Here is a 23135-nt window from a genome sequence, read left to right on the forward strand (position 1 = left end):
CCAGCCACATGGGACACAACACCTCCCTGGTGGTGGCCTGGGCTCTGCTGGAGGCCCATGGGGAAGGTGAGGTGCAGTACCAGGCACCAAGACCACATCTGCCCTTTCCCCAGCCTCCCCCAAGGCTTTTAGCTAGTTCATTTACCCAACACTGATCTTGCCAGCTTTAGGTTCTGAGGCTGCAGGAAGGCTGCCAGTCTTTGCTCTCTGTGATGGGCATGGGACATGAAGGCAGCACACCTGAACTTCCCCTTGGTGGGCTTTAACCCACTTCTGCCAGGCCAGATACTTTTGCTTTCTGTTAAAGAAAATGTTTCACCGCTGCATGCAAGGAGCCTGATCCCATTACTGCCGTTGCAGGGATTTACTGCTCACAGATGCCCCCAAAATTGCCCCACACAGACAGAGCTCTGCCCCCACTGCTTTGCTGGACTAATGAAGTTCAAATTAAAAACACTCCCAACAATGGTGGTGCTTTTGGGGTGAGATGGTTGCACAAGACAGGCTGAAGCAGTACTAGAATGACCCCACATTCCTCCAGGGCACAGCTGGGAAATGGTCACCCTCTGGGAGCAACTTCTAATGGAAACCAGAGTTAGCAATTGCCATGCTCTTTTTTCCCCCTCCCCCTTATCCTGAGGCATAGCCCATTTTAAGGGACTTTTTTAAGGGACTTTTGACTCAATTTCCCACCTAGAATCAAATCTGCTTTCTGCAAAGACTGTCACTTCTACCCTCACACACTCCTCCTTCCCATTGACATCTAATCTTGACACTGAACACCAGGACCAGGAAAATCCTGCTTCTAAACATTGTTTACTTTCGAAAGAAACTTGGGGATCAACATCTCACAGTTGTTCTGCTACTATGTCTTGGCTTCCCACACAGGTTCATCCCCAGGACCTGGCCCACAGGCCTTTGCATAAGCAGCAGCGTCCCCCTGACCTTCGCACGCTCCATCAGACAGCCTTACACACACAACATGCTCCACGGGACCCAGTGCAGATGGCCTCCTGTAGAGGTTAACACTTTGGTTTGGCCTCTTACATCTGTTCTGCATTATGTTCCTTTTCTCCACAATGTTCCTCCAGGGCAGAAGGGGTCTGAAGAGCAGCAAGAGGCCAGGGAGCTCCAAGGAAAGCTACAATAGGTTCAAGACTTACAGAAAACACAGATTCTTTGATGTCTCAATTTTGCCCTCAAGCTCATGGCTGAACTTAACAGATTTGCTTTTGCAACAGACAGCTGAAGGAACAGGATAGGATGAGGTGAAGGAGGCAGGGCTCAGCCTGCAGCAATTGAAGTTCCTTCAGTCAATTTTTACCAATTTGGACACAGAGGAGTTCCAGCTTCAGTCACAGAAACTAGGAGAAAATGGATTTTGCTCTCAGCCTTAGGGCAGCCTTTTTTAATGAGGGGACACTGCTCTTACACGAAGGCCAGCACCTCCCCTGCCCAAGTGATGAGAGACACTGCCATTTTCCATAGAGATTTAGGGGCTTCTGCTGCTACTCCTTCAGCACAAGGAAAAAAAAGGCACAACGCTAATTCTTCATATTCTTATACATGCTCAGCTTTCAAACATGTGAACAGTGCACACAGTCCCAGTGTTTTGTCAAAGGGAGGAGAAAGGGAACACATTCCACAGGGATTTCATGGATTGTATTCATTTCCAAACCGAGCCTATTTAATTAGGAAGAGAAGGGAAAGGGACACGGAAAAGGCAGGAAGAGGGAACAACACAGGCAATGGCAAAAAAAATTTACAATAAAAATATGCTTGCCTCCCTTAAGCAATGGCCACCAGGGTCAGCCACACCACACATATATTTCCAAGCCACAGCACCAGGGGCGTAGTATATTAAAATACACATCAGCCACACACTGCCTTCAGCAAATGGACTTGAAAGAAGAAACAAAGGGGAGCAGATGTTGCCCCTCTGACCAGGCAGCAGCAGAAGGGGGTCAAGCACTCCCCTGGCCTGGAAAAGCAGGGGCAGCAGCAGCAGCATAGCCTCCCTCCTGCACAGTGCTGAATGCTATCAGGCAGGAGTCACAGTCCAATAAAATAAAATAAAATGCACAACTGGGTTGATCCTGATGAGAGCACTTCTGGGCCCCGTGTTAGTCTTGGCACACTCTTGCCAATGCGACCGAAGTAGAGAACTCTTCAATTCATGCAGAATAAAATTCAGAGCAGCACTGACTTAATCTAGCACAAGCACCTGCCCTGCAGACTAGGGAGTCACTTCATGAGGAGTAGAAAAAAATTCAGCAGGATTTGTCCAAGTTTATGAAAGCAGAAGGAAGGACAAACCTCCTACTGGGGAGGAGGGAAGAAAATAAAAAAAAAAAAAAAGGACAGCATGTCTGTATGGGCTCTGGGATCCTCTGCCACCACGCAGCTCTGAGTTCTCAGCTGACAACAGTCCTATGAGGAGGGAAGGGCACAGCACCATGTCTCTAGTCTCTTACAGCTGGTGGAGGGTTTGTAAGAGCATGTGGCGAGCAAATGAACAGGAGTCAAGAGCACGGTTAGGTCTGTGGAAAGAGGAGAGAGAGAGAGATTTAAAACTAAATTTAAGAACTGGTTTGTATCTGACTTTGAATGAGCAAATAAACACTATTTCAAATGCACTGGGCTTGCATGCCCAAAAGCCTACATCTTTTCCCCTTGGTTATCTCTTCTGAAACCATTCCCTCATTGCTGCAGAGACCACTGCTTCCTGTTCAGAGATTGCTGTGGAAAATTCTCTCTCCTGTTGCCAAGTCTGAGTCAGGAAGACAATGACAGAGAATCAGAACATTGATTTCCACAGGTACAAAAGTCAGCAGCAGATTGTTCATCTCTGCAGCCTTCCGTCTCATTTTGGATAGAATGAAGTGGGGGAGGTGGAAGTCCCCTCCCTCCTGGCGATAGGATTTTCCATATAGATCCACCTCTTAGGGCCCTAAAACACAGGAGATAAGCCTGCTTGTACTCAAATCTTTTCTTGCCAAGTCATCTGCTATCTATGACCCCAAGAACCATTCAATGCCCCACACTGAACTTGTTGACACAAGTACAACTTGCAGCTTACCTTCAAAGGGGCTGGGTGAGGTATTTCAGTTGTCATCTTTGGAAGACCCAGCCTTGTTTGCAATGAGCAGGCTGATTTTGTCTAGGCAGCTCCCCATTTTTTGAAATAGAGAACCTGAACTGCTGACGTTGATCACAGCCAAGCTCCCTCAGCCTCCACTCCTAACACCAAGCCTCCTCTAACACTAAGAGCCCCCTTACTTGCTGTGGAGTAAAACTGCCTGCCACTCTGTGCTACAGACTGTTGAAAGAGGCCAGTGATGTGATCCAACCCAACAGCAAAGAGCAGGGAAAAAACCCAACGCAAAACCAAAACAACCCTAACCCTTACAAAAAAACCCACCACCACCTCCAGCAAGTAACAAGCGGGCAGGCAGACAGCCACATACTTTGTGTTTCCACCTAAAAAAAAGATGGAAAAGCACACGTGGATTCACAGCACCCTCTTGTGTCCAAAAAAAGAAACTGAGGACTGCCATCAGCAGAGTAAGATGGATGCTGCTTACAGTTCGTATCCATAATTTTATTATTTTTCAATGGAGAACACTACCTACAACATCACAAATTGTAACTAAAGAAAGGAAGAGGATGACTACTCCAGAAGTAAGATCCTTGCAATGAAAGGCAGCAGAGCTCTACCCCAGGCAGCTACAAGAACTTTACAGCTCTAGAAGCCCAGAGGGGCTAACTGCAATCCTGAAGGAAAAACCTAGAAAATATCACAAAAATGTATACCAGTTTGATGCAAATGAAGGACTCATGGGTTTGACAGAGTGAAAGTAGATTTGTTGCAGAAACAGAGCCCAAGTGAGCTCTGCAGATTACTAGGTTAACCAGCCAGAGGCTTGATTTGAGGTTAGGATGTGATTTTGTTCTGACTGAATTCCAAGGAAAGACAAGGGGTGTAAGTTAATTGAGAAGCTATTTTAACTGGACCTTGTGGTTCTTGAACTGCTGTTGTTCTCTCCAGGCAAACTGTAAAGGATTTAATAGCTCTTCTCCCTCTTCCCATAGGGAAAGTATTTTAAGAAATACATATATTTAGAAAACACAAAGGTATATTGCTTCTGTATAGTGTTGACTCCATTATGCTGCACAGGACATAGGTTTCCCTATGATAATAGGAACACCTTGCAACAGGGGGGTTTGCAAATCAGAGAAAGCTTCAGCTCCAAGAATTTCATAGTACCAGCGACACTGCAGGCTTGGCATAAGCACCCTCACACCCCAAAGGCAGATCTGCCTTCTACTGTGAGAGGCTCTTGGCTCTCACACAACTTTTTCAGAACCTTTGAACATCTCACACTTTCAGAAAGAGACTTGTACTTGTAGTGAAATGCTGGCTATGGATTCAGTGGAATGTTTGTTGATGAATTCATTGAGACCAGAATTTTACTCTTATTTTGTCACATTTACCTCTAGATGATGCTGTAAAATACTTATTGGTACTTTGCAGGCCTGGAGCCTGGGGGAGGCCTACATACACACATACAAGTAGAGTGGGACAAATGTCTTTTGTGGACAATTTGTTTAGAAGGACACATCAAGTTGAGTTATGAGGTACTGTAGGCACTGGAATCTGACATAAGCAATTAGAAGGGTCAAATGCACTGAACCAAAGTCCCCTTTTCTGTATTCCAAGCTTCAATTGATTTAAAACCTCTGTTTGGAGGGCTGGGGCTGATAGACACTAAGTGGTACTTGTTTTGATCAAGCTAGGTCGCTGCGTTAATTAGTGCCTGATGAAATAAGCCATCATTTTCTTCACCTTTTTTATTATGGGGCTGGTATTGTATCCTTACACTGTACATATCTATTTGATCAACAAGCAAGATCACAGGCACAGGCAGCAGTGTAGGAAACAGCAGAAATCCAGTGATCTGTCTGGACAGTTTCACATGGCAAGTCCTGATACTTCTTACTTAAACCTATAATGACTGAGTTGGAAGTGTATTTGTTCAGCTGGTAAAGTATACGGTCAGGAGACAAACTGTTCCACTAAAGGGGCCTCTAGGTTAGTATTTGCACATGTGTAAACAAGGTAGTTAGTCAAATAGTTTTCCAAAAGTGGCCTTAGCATGGCTGGTTGCCGGACACATACCACTGCTACACATCAGCTTTGACAGCTTCAGCTACACCAACACTTGGAAAAATTCTCCCCTATCATAGCTGGCCTCCTTCCAATCCCAGTAAAACTAAGAAAAGACTGACTACCAATATTTAACTCCATCCCTATCACTCATGGTTTGTACTGACTACAAGTATTTGATGTATATACTGCCTTTCATCAGTGCAAGATCCAAGCTTTGGCATATTCCCCACACCCTGAAAATCAGGATGGTCTAAGCCTCATTCTAGAACCTGTTAAAAATCTGCTCTTACTCTATGTGGTACATGGTTCATGCTGAGCCAAAGAGCCACTGAGTTCCAAGCAGATTTCAGACCTCTGCTGGTTTTGCTTAAAGTGACAATTTTGGACTGTTTCTCCCCTTGACTGCTGAAGTCCTTGCTCTCTGGAGGAAAGGACTACCTGGGGTGTTTTTTTCTAAATTAGATCAACGCTAAAGTTCACACTGATTTAACCCAGAAGAGTTACGGCTTCCACTGCTATTGCACTATCTATGCTTTAAGACATTGAAGAAACTAAAGGTGGTGGGGGCGGGAGTTGATTCTATACCTACACTAGAACTAACAACATTAGAGGCAGGCAGTAAATGCAGCTTCAACAATTATGCTCCCAATTTAGTTCTCAAAAAAAACCCCATCCCACTAGCCTTGTTGCTGTCACAGTAGGAACAGTTTCATTTAGGAACAAATTCAGTTTTTGTGTTTGTGCTGTTTTGATCTGCTGGTGTTCAGTGTTACACAGCATGACAATTCAGGTAGAGGTCTGATGACCCCTGTACTTAGGAGGATGATTCAGAGGGTACAATTACATTCAGTGTACTCATAGTTCTTTCAGGCAGTGGCTAGAAACCCAGCAGGTCTCCTCAAGCTCAAAACACCTCTTCTGTGACAGGCAGTCTCTGCTTCAGAGACGGTTAGTTGCAAAGCCAGCTTTCTACCTTTCTTCTTTAGGATCAAGACTTTTTACTCTAAACCTTGCATTCTGGAGTAAGCAAGATAGAAGTAGAAGCCCATCAAACTATTACTCCATAGTTTCAGAACAGATATTTAGTGGGTTTTAACAGAAAGCCCACAGTTTAACCCTCAGTTTCACTAGCTCCCATGGAGAAGACTGCATGGCAAGTACAATACTCACTTTGTGACAAAAGCTGAAAGAACTGGGGCCAGGGATTTAGGGAAATAATCCTGCTGGACCATATGGTTCAAGGTCATAAGAATACCATAGAGGCTTGGAACAGCTTTGATCTTCTCTTCACTCTGAGAAAAGGACAAGAAGCAGCAAGTCAGACATCAGTAGTCACTATTGTACCTAATCCATTCTAGTTCACAGAGGCAATGAATTCTCTGTTGAATGAAGTGCTGCCATACACTGTAGGAGAGAAAGCTGTTCGCTAGATTAAGTGCATTGTTCCTCAAGACAAAGGTAGCCAACTCCATAGCCTCCCAGCACCAGCATCTGAAATAAAGCAGCATCAAGAACATCCTAGTACTTATCAGTTAGAGCCTAGTCATTGACAGCAGCAACAATGGGGAAATGGAAGTATTGAACTTGCAAGTGAAAAAGCCAAATCTTTTCAGAGGCCACATCAAAGTGTTCTCCTAAGGAATTTCACACAACTTCAATTCATAAAGAATTCATAAAGAATTCAGTTGCCTTAATTACACACATTTTTCTTGTATTATTTTGTAGCTCATTTTTGTACCATCTCCAGTTCTTTGGCAGGCTTCCTCCAGAACTTGATGCAGTATTCTCAGAACTGGTCTCAAAATTATGTACAAGATAAAGCTAATAGTCATCCCTACTGCTATTCCCCTGCTTAGGAGTAAGAATAACTTCTGTCATGTAATGTGATGTTAAATCACATGTCCCAGCTCTTACATTGTTTTCATTTATTCCTCCACCGCCATCCCAACTAAAGCCCTTCATTCTGTAGGCAGGATCTGGAACTGTGTTCCTAGGTGTATGACCCTGTATTTCATGGTGCTAAGAATATCTGTTGCTTGTATGCTTCCAGCTATGTGGGACAAAAGATGACGGAAGCTGCTCCCTCTCCACATATGCCTAATTCATCAACAGTCCTCTATATCACAGAGGATAAACAATCATCTAGCTGATCTTCAAGGGCTTTATTATCAATATCACTTCCTGATATGAGGGAGTTGTTCTGGAGCGCAAGTCTGTGCCTTGTGCCTCACATGTATTTGCTATTTTCTGTATGGGATAAGAGGCAGGTGGCAGTCCCCAAAACAAGCATTCTGCAGAACAGGCGGCCATCTCTGGTTCTGTTGATCTGTCTGAGAATTGTAAATCTCAGCATTGGTCTAATGTACACAGTGAAAGGCTAAATTGATTTTTAGGAAATTAAGATGTATCCAAGTATGTCAACAGCTGTCTGTACCACAAAGTGGATATTATCAGAAGAAAATCTATAAACCTAATTAAGAGCAGGCTGCTATAACATAGTTATGGCTATGCTGTGGTTTAGAATGGTCTTGGTCCAAGTTTCCATTCTCAGCTTCTACGACTTGAGGCAGTGAGAAGCATTGACCCTTGTAGCACAAGTAGGCAAAAGTGCTCCTCAGGTTTGCAGACAGGACCTCTCCCCAGTCATCTCACTGAAAGTAAAGCTACAGGTATTATAATGCCACTTGCAGGTTTCCTACTGACCCTCCATCCTTTCTTGTGAGAAAGTTTATTTCATGTAACTACATATTTGACTCTAGTATTTGGCAAAGATACTCCAAAGCATGAAGTTAAATGCTACTGATCTAGCATGAGTAGTTGGATATATGTTTTGAGACACACTACTAAGAGATGCCCTAAAGCACCACATTAACTAATAATATTGTAGATTAGACTCCTGGACATGGCTTTTTATAGACACCATAGTCCAGCAGCAGCACTATTTTTCCTTACCTGACTCTCCCTGCCTTTAGGGGATGACTAGGAATACAGAACACTTTAAGCAGAAGGGGTACAGAGAGCTGACACCTCCTTCATCCTAAGGCAATCTTGCAATTCGCAATTTCTGCTGGACCTGCAGACTTCCATTGTCCCTGGGCATCAAGCATGCACAGGCACCCAGCTGCTTCCATGGCAACATAATTACCCAAAATCCAGACAGCCCAGTCCTCCACAGCCTAAACAGACCATAACTTAACTCTTTCCTGCTTCCTCACCTTAAGTAGTCCCATGTGGATCAAGAGGCTTGTGATGAAGGCATCTGAATTAAATGTGGCAGAAGTGAAGGCTTTTCTCATCAAGGCATCTAAAAAGAAATAAACGCATCATATTAAACAATACAGAAAGGGATGCTGTTACAGACTTTAAGACAAGATTGATCATACAGGACCTCAGGGAATATCAGCTGTTAAAGGACTTCTGGGATGTAAGATCTGTTGAGATTCCAGTTGTCTCTGCAGGGACTAGCTATAATGTCTGAAACACTGAGACAGGTAAAACCCAGTCCTTAAGTATAAGGCCTGATTCAAAGGGGAAAGCAAACAAAAAAAAACCCAAACACACACAAAAAACCCCACCAAAATGCAAAACAACCCACCCCAAATTCCCACTCTGCCAAGCTGTCGTGGCTATTTGACAGCCAGCAACTAAGCACCACGCAGCCGCTCGCTCACTCCCCCTCCCACAGTGGGGTGGAGGAGAGAATTAGGAAAAAAACCTCGTGGGTTGAGATAAACACGGTTTAATAGGACAGAAAGAAAGAAGGGAACAACAATGATAATACCAACAAAGGAATGTACAAGAACAAGTGATGCCCAATAGAGCGATTGCTCACCACCCGGCGATCGACAGCCCGTCCCCGAGCAGTGATTTCCGCCCCCGGCCAACTCCAGTTTATGTACTGGGCATGACGTCGTATGGTAGGGAATATCTCTTTGGCCAGTCTGGGTCAGCTGTCCCGGCTGTGTCCCCTCCCAGCTCCCCGTGCACCCCCAGCTTCCTTGCTAGTAGGCCAGCATGAGAAGCTGAACTGTCCTTGGCTGCTCAGCAGCAACCCAAAACATCAGCACATTATCAACAGTTTCTCATCCCAAATCCAAAACAGAGTCTCGCACTAGCTTCTGTGAAGAAAACCAGCTCTATCCTGGCTGAAACCAGGACACAAGCTTCAGATGCTATTTGACCTCTGTCCTTTGCACCACAAAATGCTCTACTTTATGCACTTGAACATGCATGCTATGTGCATACATGCATATAAATATGATCAGATGAAGTAGAGCAGCAAGAGTTAGAACTGTGTCATTTTAAAGGCCAGCAAGCATTCACCTTTCATTTGAAACCACAGGGAATGAGAACAATGAGAAAACTTGTTCAGCTGTTTTCTGGGCTTCCTCAGGACCAGTATTCTGCCACAAGCTATGGGCAAACCAGTGCTTTAGCCTCTCATGTCTACAAGGTAGGCAAGGCACCCGTTTTGACCTCTGACCGTTCTGGTTTCTTGAAATGGGCAGAACCCACTACAGCAGCTGTAGAACAGTGCCAGACAGTCAGGGACCTCATTGTCAGCTGATGGTTACTTTTCTGGAAGGAAAGTAATTGCCAGGTTCTACCTTTCCTTACGAAGCAGGAGTAGTAAGGAACAGCTATCAAGATAAATACATACACAAGCACACTTCAGACAACAGGAATATCCTGTGCTCCATTTTTTGTTGGAGACAACTCATAATGGGCATGAGCCAAGGTCAGCACTAGCTCAGTGAGATGCCAACTCACTAATTTTGGCTGATTGGACCCATAACTAACTGCAGAGAACTTTACTGCATTACTGTTTTACAGACAACAGCTAACACAGTTTCACCATGTCTACATATTCCAAACTAAGAAATTCCAAACTAGCTAAATACACATTTGTTCGCAGTAAATCACTCTAAGTGGTCTTAAAAATAATTGATTCAGTTCTTTGGCACAATGTTGATAGGTAGCTCATGTATGGGAGAACTGTACTGCTGGGGCATTTGAAAAAGATGAAAGTTCGTGGTCAGATGCCTTGGAGCATTTGGAAATTCATATTTCCAAGTCAGAACATGAAGGGACACTATTAGTCCACACAAAAATCAGATCTAACCTGAATCACTGCTCTACAAGTGTAGAACAGTCCTGTGCCTGTACATTAGCTTCTGTGCCTTGTCCCATGTTGTAAATCTCTGCTTCCCGAAGAAATTAAAGATGTTTCAGACTGATAAGAAGACACACTAAGAGGTCTCTCTTTACACTGTCTAAATACTACACTGGAGAGGCTACTTCCTGCAAAATACTTTTTAAATAAACAGCCTTGAAAAAGTACTGACCTTGGAACACAGAACTACTGGCTATTGACAGCCTAGCATCAAGGAGATACAGCAAGGGCAGCACAGGTCCACTAAGACAGCAACTACAACAGACACTCATCATCAAGCTTTGGAAGTACAAGATATGCTAAGTTCAGAATGAATCTCTACTTTCACTGCACACAACAGCATGGCACAGCTTGGTACTTTGTTATCTGGGGTTTCCTGCTGCCAGAGACAAAACAGTCCAATGGCCTGGCCCACAGGGGCCTTCCTCTGCACCACACTGATATCCTTGACACTGAAACAGGTCACACCATGAAGTGAAGAAAGTCTCAGTCACCTGTTGTTTCATGCACTGCTGTTTTCACTGGGGCTTCATCTTTGAAGACCGAGGATATCCTTAGGAGAGTTGTAACTACTTTCTCTACATCAGATGTATCTGTCTGAAAGACAGAAGAAGAAAAAAAAAAATCAGCGGGCATTCAGTTCACTGCTTGCCAGCTACAGAAGATGGGTATCTGCTTGGGCTGTGACAAGAACTACAGCCTCCAGCTAAATGACATCAGTTTTGCCTTAGCTATATCACAAGGCATAAGCAACACTGTGAAACAAAGTTCCTCTGTGTAGAAACTCTGGTGCCAGTATAAGTGTTAACTGCATCTGCTTCCATAAGGTTCCTTAGGATCACTGAGGAGAAGATGCAAATCTAGGTCTCAAGAGACAAAGTTATGACCTCTGGGTATTAAACGATTCTGAGGGAGAATCAAGCACAGACGACCACTGGCTCACCTACCTGCTGAGCTATCAGCAGAGAGCACTTTGGTCCTAGTCGCAGCAGCTTCTCTGGTGATGGGAAAGCAAGGAATGTGGCAACATCCACAGGAGGAGACGGCACTGGAGTTGAATCCTGAAACAGGCAGAATCCATCTCAAATTTACTCTTGGAAGTAAATAAATTGATTCAGCAGTAAAGGCACGTAGGACGTGTCAGGACACAAGCGCATCAAGTCAGGATTTGTTCTATTCGAAAACTATTTGAGGCTGGAATGAGTGCAGAGTTGGACCAGCCAGGATATGCTAGCACAACTGCATGGCACTGCACATACAACATTCCCACCATCTTCTGGACATGGGAAGACTTTCTACCCGTGTTTGTTATGAATGCTACTCAGCCTTTCCCTCTATGCATGTGTGCACATGCACACTTTAACAAGTCATGTTTCCAAGTCATCCATTTTCTTTATTTCCTGCATGTTATCTCCCTGACTGTTACTACAGTGCCAGCCCACACAGGAATGTGAACTCCTGCCAGCACCAAGTTCAGACTCACTCCAGATCTCATTTCCTCCTTTAGTCTCCCCTTCAGCTGAGGAAACAGAAGTGCATCTGGAAGTAAGCTTACCTGTGAATCAATTATCTTCGTGGGAGTCAGTGACTCCTGTTCTCCCTGCCCTCTCTCCTTCAGCTGTTGCTGTTCTTCCTCCTCTTCTTCCTCCTCCTCTTCATCCTCCTCCTCCTCCTCTTCATCATCCTCCTCCTCCTCCCCTTCATCATCACTAAGGTTTGAGTGTAACATGTTACATTAATTACACACTTACCATTCCTGTAATTCAGTCACTCAGTTGACAATGGCAAGCAAAGAGTGAGGAATGCAATCAATAACTAAGACTAAGGTAAGTCAATCAATGAAAATGATACACAAGGCTTATCCTGCTTATGGAATGCCCTAATGCTGCTCCACGCTACACACTCAGACCAACATCCATCTGCAATGTTACAGTTCTTATTTTAAAACAGGAGAATTAAAGTGTTGATGAAAATTGTTGGAAAATTTCTGATTTAAACTCTGGTACCCTGCCTACCTCAAAGATCCCAGCACAGTTGCCATACTGAAGCCTTCAAGGATCTCCTGGAGTTGCTCACATCCCTCTTCTCCCAGACAGTTACCTAGGTTGATGGGGGAAAGGGATTAGACTCAACAGATGCATACAAGTTTGTTCTTGAGGATTTTGCTATAGATTCTTGTCTATCTCTTATTTCTGAATCGAACAGTTATCAGTCATTTCTATACAACACCTCAGAGGCCACAATGCAGCCTTCAGTTATCAGAGTCAAACCGTTGTTAAACAAATTTCAGCACCATTACACAACGGTTGGAGACAAACCAACCCCATAATTTTTCAGAGTGTCTTTGAGACTTCCTGCTGGTTCTATAAACAGCTCTTGTTCCCAGTGATTCTAAAACAAGGACACACTACACAGCACCACTGAAATACAGTGACCCAAGTTACGAACAGCAAAAGCCAACACTGGTCAAAGTTCTCCCACTCTTCTGCAGAGACAGGCACAGAGGTTTTTGTTTGCAAGTATGAAATATCTGAGATCACAATGAACAATTAAAGTTTTACTAAAAACAGGTATAGGTATCAGTTTAATCTTTCCACATTATGAGATGTACCAAAACTGCTTAACTTCAACAATTAAGTGAGTTCATGGCTTAAGAAAACTTCCAGGATCTAACTGCTTCCTGTCCCAAGGTCATCCACGTTCAGTTACTCTGAGTATCATTTTTTAAATGTTGACGATTGCAAGACTAGAATGTTGACAGTATCACATATTCTTCCTAGGGATTTCTAGTTGGGATCTGACTAGATCAGATACTTTGATCTAGCAAACTTACATACCATTGAGATCCAACTTCTCCAACTCTGTCTTATCTTCAATAGCTTCAGCAACAGTCAGAGCAGCATCTCGTTTGATCTCACAGAAGGATAAATTCAGTTCCTAAGAAGCAAAATAACATTTGTTTGCAGAATCCCTATTAACATCTGTCATCTCCATGAGTTTCATGTGCTCATGTGTTCTGGAAAGAATCTCATTTGAAGAGGCTATTAGCAAAAAAAGAAGTATTTTTAATTGGAAATAAAACCTGACACATACTCCTACTTCATATACATAAAAGAGGCATTTTGAAACATGTTGTTATTTTTAAGGGCAGCACTACTGAAGGTAACCACTTTACTAGAATAGCCACAGAGACCAGACCATTCTGACTGCTCACATAAAAGGTAAGAGACATTTCAGTCCTTAGCCATCAGCTGACTGGAGATCTTCACTCATTCAAGGGTCACAAGAGCATTCCAGAATTCACACACCAGTAAGTCTTACTGAAGAAGGGTAGCTACTATACTAAACAGACTGCACATTTGCTTTTGAACACTTAGGTTGCAAGTTAAGGCCTTCAAAAGACAAACTGTGAGTGGTAATACTACTGATAAACACAGCCAGCAGAGAAACACTATGTACAGACTGGTAAGACTGAAGTTATTCAACAGCCAGACACCATCCCCCACCATTCCATGTTGTGTTCAATCAATCCTTTCCTGAGAAGAGGTTTAATATTAACTCCAAAAGAGAAACAGTCCTTGAACAGAATGAATCAGCTACAATTGCTTCATGCTACCCTCCCTTAACCACTTCTGCTCTAGAAAAAAGTATTTAACTTCTGTTCAATCTCAACACCCCGATTAGAATCCTTACTTAAGTCTTCCTGGGAGATTCAGATGTAAGTTCCAGTAGAACCAGCAGAAGCCTGAGCAAGGGATCTCTCATCACAAAGCACCTACCTCTTTCTGTACCAGGTTCATACAAGTAAATATATATTAGCACTCAGCCAAATTTTTGTCTTTGTAAGCTTGCAAGATAAGGTATTAGTGTTCAGCATCTGTCCTGGTGCAGTTATGACTCATGGCAGCTGTTTCTAGAGATCCTAGTTTACTTAACATTACTGACTGGACTTAGGCCTGTCTAGAATGTTATCAAATACAAGTCCTGTGGAAATACTGATGTAGCAGGCTGTGGTATTGCCAAAAGCCTAAAAATATTTGGACCTTTGATACATGCCCTAACAAAGAAAAAGCATTTAATGCATAAACTCTGAAATGCTGAAGAGTTTAAAAGCTGTTCATGAAAACGAACATCTCAATCCCCGCTCATGACCCTCTCAGAGGTTCTAAAGGCAGATACTTCCATTATCAGATTTCTTGAATGGCACTTGCTGAGCTGAACCAACAGCTTCAAAAACGTCAAGTGGAGTCTAAACAGATCACTGCCACACCTCCACCTAGAACAGTCTTAGCTGGATGTGGCCATGCCACTGATCTACAATACAAATTATTGCTTTCATGTTGTGAGCACAGAGCCTGCACTGAAATGAATTCCACTTCAAAATAATCAGTAATGGTAGGAGATTGGACAGAAAAACAGGAAGTGGGAAACAAGGCATTTTCAAAAGGGATTCAAAGCTGAACAGCAAGACAACAATACCTTTAATTTATGAAGCCCTTCTTTAACAGCATCAGCAATAGCAACAGCACCTTTTGAACGCACCAGGCAGTCTCCAAAGTTGATCACTTCAATCTGCCGAAGTGCCTTCAGAGTCTGCAAAGACAGCACAAATTTGAAAGTACAGACATGCAAGTAAATTAATGTCCTATCACTCCTGGAAGGTCATCTTCCATACCGCAGTGTGGCATGTGGCTCCACCAACTCAGAGGTGCTAATGCTAACTATATTCAAGAACACTGGGAGGCAGAAGACAAACCCAAAGCAACTGCTTAGAACAACTCACCTCTGCCATGGCCACAGCTCCTTTCTCTGTGAAGGTGTTGTCATTCAAGTTTATAACCTTAAGCAGTGGGTTGATAGCAAAGGCCTGAGCTAGTGCCGTGATGCCAGGATGGTTAATGCCATTCTGTGGCATATGGACCTCTTCTAGAGTCCCAATGATCTAGGAAAGGATGCAGATGAAAAAGAGCTGTTAGGAGACATGTTTCAACTGAAAAGCATAGTTCTCCATTCTTTAGTATTTGCATAAAATTGTTTTCCTCCAACTCAAAATTCCATTAGCTCTTATACATAAAACTATTTGCCAGCAATTATGGCACAAATCTAAGCGAAATTGCAGGCTCATGGTAAGTGTCAGATTAATATAAAGGCCCTGATTCTAAGAGTCACAGGTAGCATCCTCCCAGCGTGTTGCTCTAGGATACCTTAAAACAAGAGTTCTTCACCTGTGGTTCAATAACCCTGAAACAGACCAAGCAACATCACTGGACACAATTTTTTTTTTTTTTTTGATTAAGATCTACATTGCACTCTGACTGCAGTAGCAAACCTGTAAGAAAATTAGTATGAACACTGTTTATGGGCTAAACAACGTCACACACATACACAGTAATGAATCCCATTTTGGTAGTGCCATTCAGTTTGAGTTCCTCATGAATCACTTTATGTGCCTCTCAATTGTGCCTCTCATGATTAGTCAAAATCACATCCAGACTGCCTATAACCTGCAATATCATTGTTAATATGTCTGAAAATATGCATTATAATTCAGAAGTTGCTTTTAGCAGCAGTGAAGGAAGGAAAAGAAAAGTAGGTGGCCCAACCACAGTGAATTGTCTTCCTCCAACAAAAGTGCAAGTTGGCCAGTGACCACTACAGAAAGACAGGCACCATTTAGAGCCCTCACAGGGTGATCCTAGCGAAAACACTAGGTTGCTTTTACCAGATGATTGAACAACTAGGCAGAGAAACATTCCAGAGGTCAGCTGGTACACCTACCCCAGTGCCAGATAACCTCCATTAGTACAGAGAGAGGAGAAGGAATAAGACTACTATTAATCTACTCAGGAGATGCCTATTTCTCTGAGGGAGAGACCAAACACAGACACTAGTTATGTGTTTGGAAACTTAAGTCACAAACATGCAGCCATCAATTCTAACTGCACTTGTTGAAGATTCTAGTTTCAGCAAATATCACCGTGACTTTAGTGAACCAACAACCAGCCACTGCCTCCAAGCTCAGGCAAGTTCTGAATGCATTATGTTTAACACTAGCATGTTAAATGCTTAAGTACCCACTTAAGCATATCTTGCTCCAATTTGCTTTCAAGCAGCTCTGGTTTGGTACTTACCCCAAAGGCTTCAGCCAGGGCAGTGGCACCATCATTCTCCAGACGATTTCTGCCAGCCACAAATATTTTCAAAGCAAGAGGCTTGCCCTGGGCACTCGATTTCCTGTGACCCTCTTTCAGAGCAGCTGCCAATATCTAGAGATAAAACAAGCAATTTTTACTACCTCAGCATCTCATTCTGAAGGCATCCAAATGTGGTTTGCATATCCAGCTTTCAAAAAATACTTCAGTCACTGCTGAAATGCACCTGCTTCCACAGGTAGGGTATACAATAAAACTGTCTAATTACAACACTTGAACACTACAGTCTTAGGCAAGAAGTGGTAATTTTGCAACACTAGAACACACTGACCCCATTAAAAACATTTGATTCTTAAACAGGCAAACATATAGGGTCCTCGTGATAATGACAGTTAGTCCTGGTTTTCCACTTCATCCAACAGGCATCCTTTAGTGCTAGGCTTGGTAATACTGTTCTCTCAAATCCAAAGCTACTGGCTCTCTTGACATGGAATCTAATGTTTAGGATAGAACTGTTTTTCTATCCTGGAAAAAACAGATGAGCTTTCCATATTTCAGAAATTTATCCATAAAAGCCTGTAGAGGGAAGGGATCTTGAGATTGGAGAAATGGGCCAACAAGAATCTCATTAAGCTTAAAGGGAAATGTGAAGTCCTGCAAATGGGAAGGAATAACCCCATGTACCAGCATAAGCTGGGGGTCACCTGGAGGCAAAATAGCTTGGCAGAAAAGAACCTGGGGGTCCTGGTGGGAGAGAATTTGACTATGAGCTAGCAATATGTGCTTGCAGCAAAGAAAGCCTACTGGGCTGCCTTGGGAAAAGCACTGTTAGCAGGTCAAGGGAAGTGATCCTTCTCCTCTACTCAGCCCTGTGAAACACATCCGAGTGCTGTGTCCAGTTCCAGACTCCTACATGGACATACTGGGGTGAGTCCAGCAAAGGGTCTCAAGGATGATTAAGGAATTGGAGAATTTTACACACTGGGAGAGTGCTGAGAGCTAGGATTATTAAGGCTGCAGAAGAGAAGGCCCTGGGGAGGTCTTATCTATGTGTAAGAACAGTCGGAATACCAGGGTGGAAGCAGGGGGAGGAGATGTTGTGAAGGCAGCAGAGACAGACACAAATGCAAACCAACACAGAGAAAATTCCATTTAAATACAAAACCTGCTTTTTTTTCCGTGAGGGTTGTTACACATTGGGACAGACTATCCAGAGAGCCTGTGAGGTCTCCATCCTTTGAGATATTCACAACCTGACTAGACACAGCCCTCAGCAACTTGGTCTAGTTGCCTTGAGCAGGGGAGTTGAACTAGATGATCACCAAAGATCCCTTCCAACCTCAACCATTCTGTGATTCTGTGTAGGGCAGTCTGAAGCCAAGTCCTAGCTCTGACCTCACTCCCAAAAAGGGGACAACCCTTACCTTGCCACCACCAATGCCCATGCCACAGTTATTGAGCTTGAGTTCCTGTAGGGTGTAGCATGCAGGGCTCTTCAACAGTGCCTCAAAGCCACGCACGCCATCTGGCCCAAAGGCATTGTCACTTAGGTCTAGCTCCACCAGCTGGGCTCCAGCAGTGATGAGCGCATCCCCCAAAGAGATCTGTAAGGAAACAGATGGCAGTGGGTGGGAGGGAGTGGACTGACTTTTAGTGACAGCATCACTGCAGTGGCTAGGTATGACAGTGATGCTGCAAAAAATTTCCACTTTGAAGACATTCTGCAAAGCTGCATGGGAAAATAAAACTTTACAGCTAAAGCCAGAGAAGAAGTTGTACAAATTAAGCTACAGATAACCATAAGGCAGTTACCAAGAATTTAGCCCATCCTTTTAGGTCAAATACCTGTTTTTCAAAGTGAGTTTCCCCCTCTACACTGCTAAGAGAAATATTGTTTTCATTCTGTTGAGTTTATCATGTTCTTGCTTTACAGTACTCAAGGAGGTGGGGAGCTCTGTAATGCTCTTGGAAGAGATGGCCATATGCTTTTATTTAGAAAGCTTAGTTCCCATTCTATCTATTGGATCATGGGGATGTTTTCCCCAGTGACAAGCTTCCTCACTGGCATGGACTTGCATTTGGCCTTTTATCAACTCTTCTCCACCTCATACAGAACGAGCAAAAAAGAATCACTCACCTATTCCAAGACACTTAGTGTTAACAGCATAGAGAAAGATCAGCTCTGTGCTAAAACACATACTCCCACAAAACGCAGGACAGGTGAGAAAAGAAGTTATATTAGTCAGAAGTCTCAGATCTAGTTTTCACTTACCAATGCAGGAGGGATCTCAGACCTTAGTCTCCCCGTGAACATGTCACTCCAATGACACCTCTAAAATAAGAAACATACTGATAGAAACCATTAAAAATACTTAGGACGACACAGTTGTACACAGGTTTACACATACAAGCCACATTACATCACTGGGGACAGCTTAATACTGTCTGCCTTCCCTCGGGCTTGCATTTGATTTTACTAAAGAGCTATGAGAACTAACATTACAATTACTTGCTAGGACATAAAGCCACTGAAATGCACATTGTAAATAACACTATACAAGAATTCTTGCTTGCATTCAAGCTGGAATTCTTTTCTACTGAGAAAATTACCACAGGAAAAAGCAGCAGGAAACTGAAGGATACATTAGGAATGCAGATTTTACTAAGGTATGGAGCTGAACAATCTGGACTTGCTTGAAAAGCCACACTTGGGTGATTAACATGAATCAATGTTCCACACTCCTCTACTACAAAGCACAGTGTCCCTAGCAGCACAGCATCCTCCTAACATTAGGCTACAACAGCAGTAGGGAAACATAGCTTGGATGTGGAAAAACTTCCTGGTGCATTTCCTCCATTATTTCTTCCCTATTCAGGCATTCTCTGAAGACTCATTCTTCAGAAGATCCAATCATTCTCCAGAAGATATAACCCAACTTTTCCACTAGAACTTAAGTTTTGTTGCCACAGTTCTGTTTACAGATTCTGCCTCTGCAGACAGGCTCCTCCTTGCACAGCTTCCCAGCTTTAAGACTGGAAGCCTTCTGGAACAGGAACAGTTCGGAATGCAGAAAGTGTTCCCACTATCCCAAAATCCCCGAGTTCTGCCATATTTTCATATGGTTGTTTTTCCTACTGGAATAACCACCAAGCAAGATCTGGGGCTAATTCAAGGCACGCTATTGCAGGAAGAGTGTAGATAGAGTATTTCTACAGTATTTCTACATTACTTCTTCCCCTTCACCACCACCCACTTCAGGATCTCACCTTGAGCTCTGATTTCTTCTCCAAGGCTTTGGCGATGACCTTTGCTGCCTCCACACCCACCGTGTTGCCTTCCAGGCGCAATGCTTCCAGCCCATCAAATTCCTCAATTTGCTTGATCACTTCTTCAGCTGCAAAAAGCAGATGGTCTTGTTGGCCTCTTAACTACCATCTTAGGTACCACAGTAACATTCTGATGCAGCAATACTTGCTCAACTATACCCTTAGTGAAAACAGCCAAACAACATTATGTGAAAGAATCCTGAAACAGCAATGGGAATAGAGCTAAAGCATCAGGGCACGAGACAGAATGTTATCCATTCCCCACCCGGCCTTTTCTTAATTTATTTCTAGTCCTCTGATAGCCATCCTCCCTTACTTACAAAAGTAAGTTTCCTTAATTCCTAAGTAAGATTCCTCTACCATTCAGTATGTGGTTTAGGAGCTAGAGTGCGTGTGCCTACAAAGCTGCAAGGACTAAGCCAAAAGTTGACGGGAACTAGTTCCACATCGGCAGGAAAAAGTTCCCACAAAAGTAGATGCCTGTTTAGCAAACATGTCAAGGTGGAACAATTTAACTCTAGAGGAATCCTATGCAAGACACAGGAGACAACTGCAGACTCTCTCCTGTCACTGTGCACTTGTTATCATTCCCAAGCTCCAAAGCCTTCCTCTATAGTTCAGTGGCTTTGCAGTACTAAAATGGTATATAAAAAGCATCCTCTTTGGAATCAGTAAAAAAGGTACACACTATAGCAAATAACTTCTCTGAAGAACTGTTTCTTGAAGTGGCAGAAATGGTGATCTTACTAAGAATATATACATATTGTTTTATACATGTTGTTTACTACATTAGCAGCCCCTGCAAGACATGTTTTATTGGGAAACACACATATACGAGCAGGAGAGATATTACAGAACAAAATACTCAAGAAAAGTCTAAACAATTGATCAGAATTTGGGAAGAAACTGGACTATTGCAGTAGACTAACATATCAGCCCATTCCTCTGTGCAGGTCTTTGAAGCATCTGCTTGTTCCAAATGCTGTCACACACTTGCTTACTCTTTTTAAAAGAAGCACTGACTTCTAACACACAGTGACAGAACAGCAAGAAAACAAGAATCACACACCAGAGCACTAAACCACAATTCTGCAGCTGTAGTACTGCCAGTGTAGCAGGTCAAAGTAGGGTACAAAAGGGAAGGAAATGTCTCTATCAGAAACAGCTGTAGCTAAAAGACCCTTCCATCACAGATAATATTAGGACAACTCGGCCATGCAGGATTAGCAGGAGGTTTACCACAGGACTTTAGAATTTCAGGGAGACACTTCCCAAACAGAAGGGTATTTTCTCTTACCATCTTCAGCTGTATTGAGCTTAAGGCTCTGGCCTTTGAAGCTCAACTGCCCACCACCCACTTTGGTTTTGGCAAGTGACTCCGCAAGCTTAGTGATATCTTCTGATGCCATTTTTCTGCTTTTTCAAATGTTAAAAGCTGTCAATTAAAAGAAACTGTCAACATAAAAAAAAGCAAATTACAATACATAGTCTGTATGAATATTCATATTTATTTGAAGACTAATGTGTTTTTTTGTTCCTGAGATATCGAATTGAGTTTTCAGTGTCATCAGTGTTTTCCCCATAGCTCACTTATGGCAGCTAGGCTAGATTAATATTCCAAAGCCAGCCAGTCAGATGGTGTTAATTCTTCCAATACTGACGAGACTTGGGTTTTGATGGAGTTGTTACACTTCATAAATATCCAGTAGCTAGAACTATAGATTAAGGCCACATTAAGGCATTACTCTTGGCACAACACTTTTACAATTAAAATGTAACATTCCTCTCTCCCCAAATGCCATCTTTAATTATACATACTGCACAATTCCCCTGTAGTCCAAAGCAAGCTAGGATGAACACAACTGTTTTTCCTTTTCAGTGATATCCCCAGTCATGCTCTCGTCAGCACAGTTCTAGAACCACGGAGTTGCTGAAAACATCATGTGTGTTGCACACACAACTCTCTCAGGTTTGTGGGTTCTTTTACGTTTCGCATGTCCCACACAGATTTATCACACACATTAAACGGGATGATCTTACAGTGAAGATGGATTAGCAAACATTTTGCCCTGAGGCACAAGTTTGAAGCCAGCCATGCCTAGTAGCATCTGCATACCCCTATTTAATGAATATCAATCACTGTCTGAGGTAACTGGCCTGCATTCATTCCGCAGGATAAACAGAGCATGTTTCTTATCCCAGCACCTCCGCTGGGATAAAAGACTACACACAACTGGCTCCCTTCCATTCTTGTATGACTTAGAAGTGGCCCCACACTCTTGCAGCTCTTTAAGCTCAACAGCGCTGCTTTTAAATCACCCCTTAAATGAAAGTTGTACATACATCCTTTCCTCCTGCTACCTAGCTATGAAGTATTTGCCTTCAGCTTCCTCAGAATATGGCTTGTCTTCAGCTTTCATTAACTTTAGTACAGTACTGCTTTTGGACACAGGAGAGAAAAAAAAATCTCCAAGGTTGATCAACACCACTTTTCTAGGATGACTGTCCTCTCAAGTAGGTGCTGCCAGTAGAAAGATGCTCACATAACTTACTCCACTCCTACCAGGCCACACAGACACCAGACTGATGGGACATTCCCAACCTCTGCCAATGCAACACTGAGAAGGAAGAAAGAGAGGACGTCCTCCAAGCCATGAAGGCTTTACCAGACAGGAACAAAAGTTAGGATCCAAAGAAGTCAGTAATTGAACTAGGTGATCAGACTGACTTTACTTTTAAATACCTCATCACCCTACTGTTTAAAAAATGAGTTCTGTTCTACTATGATGCCCTTCTATACTCTACAGGTGTACTCACTGCCTTTGCTTCTCTTTTCCTTAAATACCCTTTTACTTTCTTATCCTTACAGGCTACTTCCTAATTGCAACACACGAATTCATTATCACATCCCGATGCACATTTTGTTGCAAACACATCAGCCACACCCAATTGTCAACCTACCAGCAGCCTCTCCACTGCTAGCTCTTCTGCACGGAAAGCTTTAAAAAAAAAAAAGCACAAAATAATTAAAGAGTTAGTACTCTTTGAAACTAAAAACAAAATCTGGAAACGCCTGCAGAGAGGTTTCCTCGTTACTTAAAGACTGTGTGAAGCTGCATGCTTCCCGACGGTCAAAAAAGTTAGTTCAGCCGAATGCTTTTATTTACAACAGTTTGTCCACGCCAACAGACAGCGCGCCGGCTACCTGCTGTGCCATCCTAAGGGGGAGCCTGCTCTGCGCTCCCGGCAACGGAGGGCCCAGCACCCGGCCCCCGGGAGCGCTGGGTGACAGCCCAAGGTTACCCCCCCGCCA

At 43.2% G+C, this 23135-nt stretch overlaps 1 protein-coding gene across 1 annotated transcript; it reads right to left on the reverse strand.

Annotated features, from left to right (window-relative positions):
• Nucleotides 1–2276: 2276 nt before the first annotated feature.
• On the reverse strand, nucleotides 2277–21259 carry RANGAP1 (Ran GTPase activating protein 1). The gene is made up of 15 exons (XM_010284709.1): nucleotides 21120–21259; nucleotides 19763–19890; nucleotides 18768–18827; nucleotides 17920–18099; nucleotides 16475–16609; nucleotides 15127–15285; nucleotides 14823–14936; nucleotides 13181–13280; nucleotides 12359–12443; nucleotides 11899–12052; nucleotides 11291–11404; nucleotides 10838–10940; nucleotides 8386–8474; nucleotides 6341–6462; nucleotides 2277–2540 (listed from the first exon to the last, which is right to left on the reverse strand). The coding sequence occupies exons 1-15, from the start codon at nucleotides 21229–21231 to the stop codon at nucleotides 2471–2473; spliced, it is 1725 nt and encodes a 574-aa protein (XP_010283011.1). The 5' UTR covers nucleotides 21232–21259; the 3' UTR covers nucleotides 2277–2470.
• Nucleotides 21260–23135: the final 1876 nt, after the last annotated feature.

This window comes from Phaethon lepturus, unplaced genomic scaffold (genome assembly GCF_000687285.1).
Source record: "Phaethon lepturus isolate BGI_N335 unplaced genomic scaffold, ASM68728v1 scaffold38383, whole genome shotgun sequence".
Classification (NCBI taxonomy): Eukaryota; Metazoa; Chordata; class Aves; order Phaethontiformes; family Phaethontidae; genus Phaethon; species Phaethon lepturus.

Excerpts from the sequence above, each read along its gene's own strand:
- RANGAP1 (XM_010284709.1), bottom strand. The coding sequence starts at position 21,231 with ATGGCATCAGAAGATATCACTAAGCTTGCGGAGTCACTTGCCAAAACC. Across the intron at positions 16,610-17,919 it reads TGGGCATTGGTGGTGGCAAG|ATATTGGCAGCTGCTCTGAA; the intron begins GTAAGGGTTGTC and ends TTTTATCTCTAG. Across the intron at positions 10,941-11,290 it reads CTCTGCTGATAGCTCAGCAG|ACAGATACATCTGATGTAGA; the intron begins GTAGGTGAGCCA and ends TCTGTCTTTCAG.